Genomic DNA, 12,216 nt, shown 5'->3' with positions numbered 1-12,216 from the left:
AATATAATTTTTTTTTATCATTGAACAACCCAATATCTATCAGTTTGTTTAACAGTTTCCTTTCTGCAAAAAGAAAAAAAAAATACAAAATATATAATAATTCGTTTTACATATACAATTTCTGTTTACTGATATTTTTGCGAAAATGTGCTATAAAACATAAAAATGTTTATAACTTTTACGTCTCTCTCTATGGCAACAATATTGTTTATTGCAAAATGTGTATGTGTGTGTGTGTTTGTTTGTGTGTATGTGGTGTAGATTACATTTTTGCTTTAAGCGGTACAGCATCTACTAAGATGTTAAGTGCCATTTTAAGGCATTCTTCTGCGGAACTGATTTGATCGCAAGGATAAGCCTTTGCATGTGTTGTTAGGAATTCGCAGTATTTACGATAATTCTCCAAAGCAAAGTCATAATTATAAGCAACTAGACTTTTCATATCTGTCTCGTTATTAATATAAGGTACCATCGATTTAGGTTTGAGGCTTCGATAATTGGGATAATCGTTTTCACATGCTTCGCACTTACAAGTGAAACGGTATTGCATGGATAGGGTTTCGATACGCTGATTCTTAGAAAATATTGCAAAATGTGGTCTGAAAAAAAGAAATAAAAATTATTAATAATTAAGTGATAAAAGCACATAAAAATTAATTTGTTGTTTTATATTAATTTGATACTTGTTAAGTTAATTTCTTATTGACACTGAAAATAAATAACACAATTTGTTATAAAAAAAAAAGTTACTGTTAATTTATATATGTATAATAAGAACACATACCCATAAGTATCATAAAGCACTCCGCCAGCGGGTATAGGGCGAAAAACTAATAAATAAGCTTTAGTTCCATTATAAACTCTTAGTGTATTTGGTGCGCATGAGTGATTAAGTAGTGATAAAAGTGCGAATGCACCAGATGAATGAGTTTGATCATCTTTTGTTTCGTTAACTTGTTCTACGAGATCTATACCGTGCATATTTGATGGAGATGTCTGAAGATGTCGAAATAATAATTCTGTAAAAAAGTTTTGTCCTTCATCACCGCCAAGAAACTCCTTAAGTGGTGTATACTCAATTATAAAATGTTTCAGTACGGCACAAACTACAGATCGTTGAAATAAATCTGATACTGAACGTAAATGCTGATTTGTTACAAGACCGTGTATAGCACGATAATGCTCTCGTGGTGTAAAATTCGTATAATCTAAGTCAAAAGCTGATTTGTTTTGATTTTCAGGATCATCACAAAATGAAATCAACTCTTCTATAGTAGGAAACAGTTCTATTGCTGTAAGACATACTCGCAAAGCGATGCCATGTATTTTATTAAACATCTTATATAACAGATCAATAATAGGACATTCATATTTATGAAAAGTCGCAGTGGCTCGATCGCGACATTCCTCCGAGCAGAACATTACTGAACAACAGCTGTCACAAGGTATGAGCGTAAGATAGTTTTCTTGCTTGCAAGTGGCACAGCGTATATAACGCATTGGTGGCAACAGTGTAGAACAAAATGGTTCTTCAGTGGCTATAAGGTCACCAACGACTAGATCACGATTAGTATATAAGAAACGTCCTTCTTCATCAGTATGACGTAGTTCGAGACAATCTGCTATATTGGGTACTTGTGGATGTGGATCGAAAGGCATCTGAAAATCATAAGGTTGAATATCAGGCGGTTGCGTGGCTAATAGCTGTCTACAATCCTTTTCACGTTTATCCAATTTATGCATTAATCTGTCTGGATAATTAGCTTTACGTGCTAATTGAATATTGGTTAAGCACTCACGATAACGTTTCCATTCGAATAGCACTGCGGAACGATTGGCATAACCGATCGACAAGTTCTCTGAATCGGGTTCAGAAAAACATATACTCTTATTATATAATTCCAAGGCCTAAAATAAAAATAAAATTAGATTACAACTTGTTGCAACGCAGCAAAAAAAAAAGCCAGTACGTATTAAACGTAATAAAAAATACACATATATATTTCGTAAGCATATGTAATACCTGAAAATATCGTCTATTCTTAAGCGAAAATTGTTCATTCCCCAGCATCCGAAACTCTGAACTCTTTTTGTTGCATTTTTCCTCACGCAGTTTAGTATTCAAGAATATTTTTTCGATATATTTGAAGTCAATTAGGGCGTGTTCGACAAAGTTTACTTTAGAATAATTCTCTTTAAGTTCATTAAATTTTCCGGATATAATATGAATTAATTTCCAATCACTTAATTTCTTTACCAAATCATCGCTTATATCATATACATCAATCAATTTTGGGCACTTGTTATTCATGGTGATGGCGGGCGGAGTATCTGGCAGTGTAGTCTCGTGTGTTGCTTTAGAAAACCTATTTTATCCAAATAAGTTTTATGTCTACTGGCGTCAAAATTTTTATTTTTTATTTTCTGTTGGAAGATGTTAAAGTTTTATTGCAATATTATTGGAAGACTGTTGCGGCTATTTTGCATTTTACACAGAATTTCAGCTGCTGTCACGTATTACTGCTGCCCGGCGACGAAGCCTTTGGTACCAACTAAAAATAACTTCACGAACTCAATTTCAATTTGCAAATATAAATTTCGCATAAATACGTTTATTTATGGAGTTCACTATAAATTTTTATATATTATTTATTAATATAATTTCAAAAAATTTTGTTAGCAAAATTCACATGCGTTAAAAAGGCAACATTGCTCTAAGTCTTTAGTGAAACGAATGGAAATGAAATGTCAATTTGACATCGTATACGAGGGAGGCAAGTTAGTCCAATTCGTTTATCTAAACACAATATTATGTCATATTATATGGCGTTCTGAAAACATTTTGTGTGTAATATTTATTATTATAATTAAAGGCTTATGAAACAAAAAAAAAAAAAAACAGTGTTGGTTGTTAATTTTATTTCATTTTATTTTATATAGTTATTATCTATAAAAATAAAATTTACTAGCTACACATCTAGATTTTTTATTTTTATGATCGAATGCAAACAAATGTATTTAATGTATTTAAATTTTGTATATGAAGTGATAAAGTGAGAGTATGTGCAAAAATCTTGCCAAAGTCTAGACTGTTTAGACGAAGCTTTATTTGACTTTTTTCTTATAACATTTTCCCACTGCAGCAAAATTAATTTATATTATACAGGATTCCCCTTAAAGTTTTTTTTTGTAATTTTAGCTATCAAAAATGTTCATTTTGCATTGACAGCAACAACAACTGACAGCTAAAATTGCAAACAAAACTGTCGTGTGAATTCAATATTAATCAAATTAACATTTATTTGTTTTCATTAGCAAAAGATGATTTAGGCTTAGGTTTTTATGTACCATAAAAGTTTGGAGAATGTTTTAGGAGAGCTTTTATTTTCTTACTTTTCAATTGTCAGTAGATAGTATTAAATTTTCATTAGTAAAAATTAAATAATTTATCATCGTAATAATTTTAGTTAATTTATTCCCTAAGTTCGAAAGTATGAAAGCTCTTTGTACAGTTGATCAACTTCATTAGCGACATAAATGAAATAAGCTGAATGAACTGCATTTAGGTCCAGTTTTACAATGCATATTTAAGGTAAGTAACACTTAAGTGTTCGGTATAGTGCACTAAAAACTCACTTAAAATGTATAGAAGTGTCAAATACTCCTTTGCGCATTATAAAATTGGCTCTAAATTTTAGAGAAAATCACTTGTAACAGCTAAATAAATTTTTTTTCTTTTTGTATTTAAATAAAGTAGTATGGAAATAATAAATATTTTATATATATTTATTATAAGAATCTTTTTTGCTAGTATCCTCAACAATTCTTCACAGTTTAAAGTAGTCGTTTTATATATTTAAATAAAAGGGATGTATCCCTTTTCTCGAAATAAGTAACTCAAATTTTTTGGGCCACAAGAGACCAAATTCTTGAAAGCAATGAAAACCTATTGGAGTATACAATTTTATAAGAATATATTAATTTCGTATAATGATTTTAGTTCAAACTAGAAAAGTTAAGGATTTAAACTTCAGTAAATATTTTAAAGTAATTTCAAAATAAGAATTACATTCTTACTTAAATTATTTGGAAGATAAACTAATGTAATATGAAAAGTGGATTCTTTTGCAAAATTCAAGAACATAAAAATGTCAGATCATTTAAGCAAGTTATTAAACATACTTATCCAAGATATAAGAAGCCTATTTAAAAATAGTTTTTCAGGAAAGAAGTGTTTAACGTGTTAATGAAGCAGAACCAAAAAATTCTCTCTATGTAAGATGGATAAAATCTATATTCTATTCTCTCTCTATTCTAAATAAAATTGTAAGTCTAAATCATTTAGTAAGTCTAAAAGAATATAATTTGCTTAAAACGGCTACAGACTATTAAATGCTCTTTAAAGATGTTGTATATCTGGATTATAGGTGTTATAAAAATATATTGTAAAACCCTTCGCTATTAGGCTTCTTTCAAATACTCCTCAAATCCAATATTTTCATATAAAATTATTTTACAACACTGGGATTTTGCCTTTAACTGAATAGTTGAAAAATGTATATCGAGGAAGGGTAGATTTTAGGGTTAATATACCCCTAAAATTGTTCGAATCTTTTTGTTGCACTCCTATTAGTAATATGGTATAGTCGATCATTATAAGTTGAATATTAAATCCATGTAGATAGATATAAAATTAATATTCCTTACATGCACGACCCGAAAAAATGCATTTATGAAAGCCTAAGTTGATGATTTTGAAATCGTTAACATTTCTAGTGCTGAAGAAAGACAAAGGAACAAATTTTTGATACTGAGCATTATTGGGATGAATATCAATTCATCGGCACAGTGTTATTTTCCTGAAATTTCTACGGAATATAGACATCAGTGGATCTTTCGGAACTTGCGGAAATAATTTCTAAAATTTAGGAAAATTCTCCAAGAATTAGCTCATTATTTGGCAATTAGATTTAGATGTCCAGATAGTTAAACCAATCGTATGGTTTAAGGCATGATAGTTGTTTTGTAAAACTAAAATTCGGAAAATAGAGTAATTAAAATTCATATAATACTGACCTCTATTCCAATGGTGGTACAATGGTGAAGTTATACGTCAGAGATATGAAATAATAATTAATGGTGAATATGTTCTATCAACTATACGGAAAGACAAATGAGATATTTGAGCATATCTCTTCAGGGTGTTAAGACCCCTAACAGCGAAGTATCAAAAAATAGCCAAGATAGTGATTTTTTTAATTATATTGTTTATTAGATAGTTAAAATACTTTACTAAGTGGGTAAAATACTTTATAAAAATTATGGAATATGCTACTACTATATAGAATATAATAGTATTGATATGATGTTAGGTTAGGGTTAAGTTCAGAAGGCGCGTGCTGACAGTTGTCAGCATTTGCTCGGAGGCATATATAGCCCATTGTGATGCCCTCAAAAATTTTTGCCGGGAGACGAGTTGTTAAGTTTTTTTATCCTTCTTAAACCATTTGCTTTTCCAGATGAAGTTGAGATCCAATAAGTTTGCTTTCGTTATCTTTTCTAAGCCAGTGAAAAACGATCCCCAAGATATTGAAGTCATCTTGTCTGCAGTCCTAGACAGAGACACAGAAAGTGGTTGATAGATTCTACCTCCTCTTCATCTTGGCAATTCCTGCATAATCCGTTGATATGATGTTAAGCTTCGTTACACTTGTTAAAAAGACATGATAAAATGTAGAAAGTACTGTATAGAATATAAAAAAGATATTGTATTCAAGATACAAATCAGTGAAGAATAGGATGAGTCAAAACCAGAGTAACAAAATATTTTAAAAAGAACTTCAAAAAACATCAAATCAATATACTTACGTAGCCGGTTCACGAAGTCATTCTTATTATCTGTCATATGAACACAGTTCATAAGACATTTAGGTCCATCCAGTTGATTGTAACTTACTTCAGATACATTCCTAACAGACTTAGTTTTAAAACAAAATAATGTTTAAAATTGTATCTGTTAATGTGAGAAAAAAAAAGCCAAAAAATAATAACATTTACTTATTAATAGTTATCTGTCAATATCTTACATTCGCACATTTAGATAGATATGCTGACATAGTATAAAGTATCTTAGGTCTAACAGCTTTAAAAGCTGTTTTGTCTGGGCTTTGTTTATTCATTTTGCAAATAACCTTCTAATGAAATACATTTCATTTTTTTTAATAAAAAACCCAGTTGTGATCATTTTTCAATTTAAATATACTAACATGACTAACATTACTAATATGGGCAAAAATATTAAGGCATTTATTTTTATTAATTGATTTCACTGTAAATGAACCGCAAATGTAAACTTACGGTGTTTACACTGCAAGTACAAGTGTTTATATATGTATTTAAAAAAGTATACATTTTTATTTTTTTTTTAAATTTAGTTAATTTAATATACAGCACTAACGTTTAAATTCTTATGCAATTTCGAATTATAATAAACTTTTAAAATAAATAAATATATTCATAAAATGTACTTAAGGAACAGCATTATGAATTTTAAAGTTGGAAAGTGAAAATGTGTGTACTGCTTTGCGAGAGAGAGTTATCCTATCTGTAGCCCCATGTAGCCATGTATCCATGGAATTGCAATGCAGCAGGAGTTGGCATGAAATGAGGGAAACCCAGTGGCAGTGGCAGCATGTTGTGGTTGCAAATAAATCGGCTTAAATGTTGCAACCGTTAAACTTCTCCTTATTGCTGTCTAAAAATACTTTGGTATTTGCATAGGAAGGAGTAAACATATGAAAGATGTATGTAGCAACAATAGCCTTAATCCTCCAAAGGGTAAAAGATGCTGAACGTAAAATTGTACTTTATATGGATCTTCGTAATTTATGACTGTTTATTTTTAGTTGACATGAAAATTTAATTAACATTTTAATTTTGAATTTTTATAGTTTCCTTAAACTTTAGAAAACCGTAAGTTTTACGTCAGAGATGTGAAATAATAATTAAAAAGATATTACGTTACTCGTAAACATAACAGAATGCGATGTCTTCTTTATTTTTATAAATATATTAAAGAAAAATATTATATCGTAACTTTGAAATTCTTTATGTTGTCACTGGAGATCAGTGAATAAAATGGGACACAATGGGTATTTTTAGGACCTTACAGCATTTCATAAAAGTCGCATGGGTGTCTTGGATTTCTTTCTTGACAATCTTAAGACACAAGTAGAAAGATGTTTAATTCTGCATTTCATAATATCTGTTGGTATTATATCTTTTAATCCCATATTTGAAATATGTCACTTAAAAGGGGCATGTCCAAACAAGCAACTATTTATTTGATTAAAATTTAAATAAATTGTCAACAGATTTATTATTGACTCTACTTAACTGTTTGTATTGCTTTAATCCATTCTCATCGGTCTAAGACTTTACAAACAATTTCTATTCTATATTTTAAAGTATTGATACAGTTCTGATTATAAATGGTCGGATGTAGGTAGATCATATTCCTCATATAACACTGAGCATAAGGGTTAAAGTCTAATGAAGGATGGTGAGGCATCCACACTTGTAAGTTCGTTGATAATTTCTTAACCGTCGAACTCTTCGCGACCAGATATATAGACCTACTTCTTTATATATACTAAAAACAGAGATATAAGATTTTTATAGCTTTGGAATAAATTGTATTTAGTAGTCGAAGTCCACATTTACAAGCTTGTCAGCTGTTTAATTAATGCCAAATTCCTCTTGACCAAAAACATTATACTGTTCACAATAGGTTAGAGACGAGATTTTTGTAGTTTTGGATTAGTTTAGATTAATTTTGAATTATTAATTTAGAAAGAAATATATTTTATAATAGTTAATGGAATTTTTATTGACTATAATTATTGTATTTTTTATATCGTGATCTATAGAGTGAGTTAAGGCATTCTCATTTAAAAATTTCTCATATATGGATATGGATCAATACGGATATGGATCAATAAATTTTTTATACCTGCATGATAAATCGAATGTATAATAAAGCTATTATATTGGTATCATTCATTGAGGTATTCCACCACACACTCTAATTGTATGCACTTTCTTATGAAAATCTTCTGAAAAAGTTATTATTGAAACGACTAGGTGGGTCTAGAGATGTAACCATCGTGTCTTATTAACCTAAGCGAGCTGTCATCCTACAAAACTACTGTTAGGTTGGTTTAATTTTACTAAATGGGGGAGTTGTTGCTTTTTTCGACGATTGGTATACTCACATTTAGTCTATGTATGAACAAACGTCTACCCTAACCTTCAATAAAACAAACGCTTTGGAGGACTATATAAAGTCATCATTCTTTTATTTATGTTACTTCCTTTGAGAATTACAATATTCAGCTTCAATAAAGGATAATATAAAAAATATAAAAAAGAAAAAATTCTAAATTCCTATTAGTTTTTAAATTTCCTTGAATGAAAGGTTATATGAAAAACTTGAAGAGCAAATTTCATTTTTTGTAATTATAACTATGATGCAATTCACTTTATAACTATGTGTGCCTCAATGGCAATAATGAGGTATGTTTTCATTGCACCCGTACTAATAATTTATATGCAAGTTAGTCTCCATGTATTTGGGCACTAATTTATTTAACTTTCAGTCACTATGAGATCGCTTCCATTCTTCTAATGGGCTTTATCATATCTAACCAAAATATTGGGTCTCATTCCGCTGGTTTTTCTATAGAGACGTTGATAGATAATAGTATAGTGAATCCATGAATAGTAAAATTTTAAGAAAAATGTCTTCTTTAATTCGGTCATATCCAACCAAAATGTTGGGTCTCATTCCGCTGGTTTTACTATAGAGACGTTGATGGATAATAGTATAGTGAATCCATGAATAGTAAAATTTTAAGAAAAATGTTTTCTTCAATTCTGGTTTCCAAAAGGTCAAAGGTCTTACTATAAGATCTTTTTTCCTACTTCAATTTACAAATCCATCTATAAATAGATGATGTATTAAAATAGTTTGAGCGAATATACCTATGGAATGTAAAATTTTTGTAACGCAGTTTCTATTTTATTAAGACTTGAGGTTTGGTAGCTAAAAACACTTATATTTAACAGGAAAGATATATGAAAGGATAAATACATTCATTTTTTTAAGTTACGAATTAATGGTAATACTAAATATAGAATAAAGCAGTTTATTATTATAGTTTGAGTAGTTTATTTTTACTGCTTCAGAAAAATTTTTCCAAGGTAAAACTAATAAAAAATTATTTCAAAAATTTTTTGAAGAGTTCTCAGGTGCATTACTTGCAACACTTGCTTTTTTTTGCTTAATGCTTGAATTACCTGTTCAAATAATTTAGTTGACAAAAATTTATTTAAGTGCATCTGATAAAAGCTTTACTACTACTTTAAGACCTTAAAAATGATTATATTTACAAGCTCTTCCCCAACCATTATCTCATTTGTGAAACTAAACTCCCGTGGCAACCCACAAAGCTTCTTTAACTTATATTATTTCATTGCCGAGTTGTTTATGCTGCCTTTTCAATATTAAAATCTTGGTAGATTTCACTCGTAATCATGATGTCCGCCAGCAGGTTTCAGGTACTTTTCCATCCACTGCGTGCGTGTAAAAAACTCCTATTCTTGTTTATCCTTTGTTTTTTGCATTTGGTAAGACAGTAGCGTTAAATGTCGCTTGTGGGTAGATGTTTATCCTGTCTGTTGCCACAGATATAGCAAAAAATAAAATAAATAATAATAGCAATAAAAACATAATGAAACTTTATAAAGTTTTTCTACCAACGTCTTCACACCCTACAATCAATTTAAAATAATTCATTGAAATGAACACAAAATACGTAAAAAGTATATTTGTTAAGAGTGTACTGACTGGGGAAGTACCGGAGCAGGCAGGAATGGCAAAATCGTAGATTTCCATTTTATTGTTAATTAGCAATTTAGTATTGTGGTGTGAAGAATAGGTGGTTTAGTTTAGAAGAAGATAAGTTCGATTACATTAATTTTTGATATTTTACTTTATAAATAGAAACAAGGACTAACCATTTTACCACTCGCCCCTTTCCAAATTATGAAATTATTATTAGTAAAGTTTTCTACTTTCCAACACTTACAGATAGTTTTTTAAAGCTAAAATATGAAAATTAATGGTTTAATTGTTTGCAAATATAAACAGATTATTTTATATTATATATTTATAAATAAGTGAATTTTATTTATTAAAGAAATATAGCGAATTGATACATTGAGTATTGAGTATTATAATATGACAAACATTTTTGTTTTTTTTTAAATACTTATACATTTATTTATTGTATCTTCTCTTATAATGAGACTAATTTTTAAAATCTTAGCACTAATTACTTTATATTATCATTTTTATTTTTACTATAGATTGTATAATAAAAAAAAAATAAAATAGGTAAATCTAATATCACGGACCTCCCTTAAATCAATGAGTTAAATTTGATTGGAGTAAATGTTAGGGTAAGAAACCAGTTAAATTTGATTAGATTACTAAAAGAAGAGTGCGGTTTTTAATATCGAAGCTATTGAATTTTAATTAATGGCTGGACAGTGAGCTTTTTTTAGGCGGGAAGTAATGGAGATTCCTTGCTAAGGGTTTAACATGTTCTCAGTCTTTTATTGTATTTTATTCTTATATTTTCAAATTCAGCTTTAAGTAAGGGAATTTGTAGATCTCGGTGGATACTTTCATTCCTAATATACCACGGGGCACCAGTGATTATTCTCAGTATTTTTGACTGAGCTCTTTGTATAATTTGAATATTTGAAGCACTAGCATTACCAAATAGCTAGATACCATAAATCCATGTTGTTTTATGATGCTGGTATACAAGAATACTTTATACTGTAGGTACAGAGTGGATCTGTTATTAATGAGCCAGTGTAACTTAGAGGCTTGGAATTTTATTTAAATTTTTTTTGGCTTCAATATCCTTGCGCCACGTTAGTCACTAGTCTAGGTGAATACCCAAGTACGTTATATTATCTGCTTGTAGTATGGGAGTGCTATTTAGCAAAATTGTTGGAGATATACTCCGATTAAAAGTAAATGGTATACAACGTATGATATATATACGATATATTCAGGATATTGGTCATACGTTCTCTAATCCATCTGTGTAGTGCGCAGTTTACTTCGAGAGGATCTTACAGATTTACAGGTTCAGGATATGATATATTCAGGATATTATTCAAACGTAAAGAGCATTCACTAACCCATCACTCTAGTGCGGTGTTTATTTCGAGACGGCCTTAATGGTTTAAAATCTAAACATTTTCGAAGTAATGTCTTAAATTTTTTTCGATAAAGGTGAAGTAATAAATCTTTACTTTAAAGGTATATTGATTTGTCTTTTTATTTAATATTGAATTGATATTACAGTAAGCATACTTAGTTTATCATGGGTTATTCAGTTTCTGATATAGTGTTCATTATTTTCAATTATTAAAAACGATTTTTTAAAGCTAACATAGGTATTGTGATTAATATAATATCCAAAAGGCAAGTACAGGCACTTAGTTAGGAATGTGATTAAAGGGATGTAGACCATATTAATATTCAGCTGAGCTAGTAGTGGCTATATACCGTAGGCACATTATTTTTCTGTGGTTTAGGTAGACCAAAAGTCTTATGAGTGACTAGAATTCGAACAGCTATTATGATGTAGGTATGATGTAGAGAGGAAGTTGAACATCAATATCGAAAAAAAACTTGTTTATAAAGTATATGAAATAGACTATGGTATATAGATTATATAAGTATTGTAGGACAATCATATTGTACTTAAAATTTGAGTAAAGAAAACACACTTAGTTCTACTATAAGGTCATGAAGAGGAAGGAGTTGAGGACCTAAATTTTTCTTATTTTCTAAATAAAATCTTTTATAAATAAATGAAGGCTTATAAGTTCTATAAGTTTTTTAATTTAAAAGCGTGATAACACGAGATTTAAATTATATAAACTCGAAACATAGTGATAGTTTTTCGAAAGAGCTATTTTGGAGATAATTAGTGCTATTTAAATCATTTAATATACGAAATAACTCCAAGATCACTTATGATGGGTATTTGGAAATACTCGAAACAGCTGTATGGTCAGCCAAAAATTTAATAGATTAAAAATTATTGTTGTTGTAGATCACTACTGTTCGAA

The 12,216-nt window shown here is 29.4% G+C and overlaps 2 protein-coding genes across 3 annotated transcripts in view; both read right to left on the bottom strand.

The window, feature by feature from the left end:
• Positions 1-2,728, bottom strand: LOC119682030 (SET and MYND domain-containing protein 4-like). Of its 2 annotated transcripts, none has more exons than XM_038095362.1 (4): positions 2,024-2,724; positions 785-1,908; positions 130-599; positions 1-63 (listed from the first exon to the last, which is right to left on the bottom strand). In XM_038095362.1, the coding sequence occupies exons 1-3, from the start codon at positions 2,309-2,311 to the stop codon at positions 263-265; spliced, it is 1,749 nt and encodes a 582-aa protein (XP_037951290.1). In that variant the 5' UTR covers positions 2,312-2,724; the 3' UTR covers positions 1-63; positions 130-262. The 2 variants fall into 2 exon arrangements, with proteins under 2 accessions (XP_037951290.1, XP_037951291.1); XM_038095363.1 differs by lacking the exon at positions 1-63 and adding an exon at positions 684-708 and having other exon boundaries at positions 509-599; positions 2,024-2,728.
• A 2,217-nt stretch (positions 2,729-4,945) lies between these two features.
• Positions 4,946-12,216, bottom strand: part of LOC119674464 — a 7,944-nt gene continuing 673 nt past the window's right edge. Inside the window, exon 2 of the mRNA XM_038085603.1 lies at positions 4,946-5,031. Coding sequence (XP_037941531.1) covers positions 4,946-5,031 — 86 coding nt within the window. The remainder of the gene's footprint in view (positions 5,032-12,216) is intronic.

Source organism: Teleopsis dalmanni, chromosome 2 (genome assembly GCF_002237135.1).
Source record: "Teleopsis dalmanni isolate 2A chromosome 2, ASM223713v2, whole genome shotgun sequence".
In the NCBI taxonomy this organism is placed as follows: Eukaryota; Metazoa; Arthropoda; class Insecta; order Diptera; family Diopsidae; genus Teleopsis; species Teleopsis dalmanni.
This window is presented reverse-complemented; position numbering and strand designations above follow the sequence as displayed.

Excerpts from the sequence above, each read along its gene's own strand:
- LOC119682030 (XM_038095362.1), bottom strand. The coding sequence starts at position 2,311 with ATGAATAACAAGTGCCCAAAATTGATTGATGTATATGATATAAGCGAT. Across the intron at positions 1,909-2,023 it reads AGAATAGACGATATTTTCAG|GCCTTGGAATTATATAATAA; the intron begins GTATTACATATG and ends TTTTTATTTTAG. Across the intron at positions 600-784 it reads GTGCTTTATGATACTTATGG|ACCACATTTTGCAATATTTT; the intron begins GTATGTGTTCTT and ends TCTTTTTTTCAG.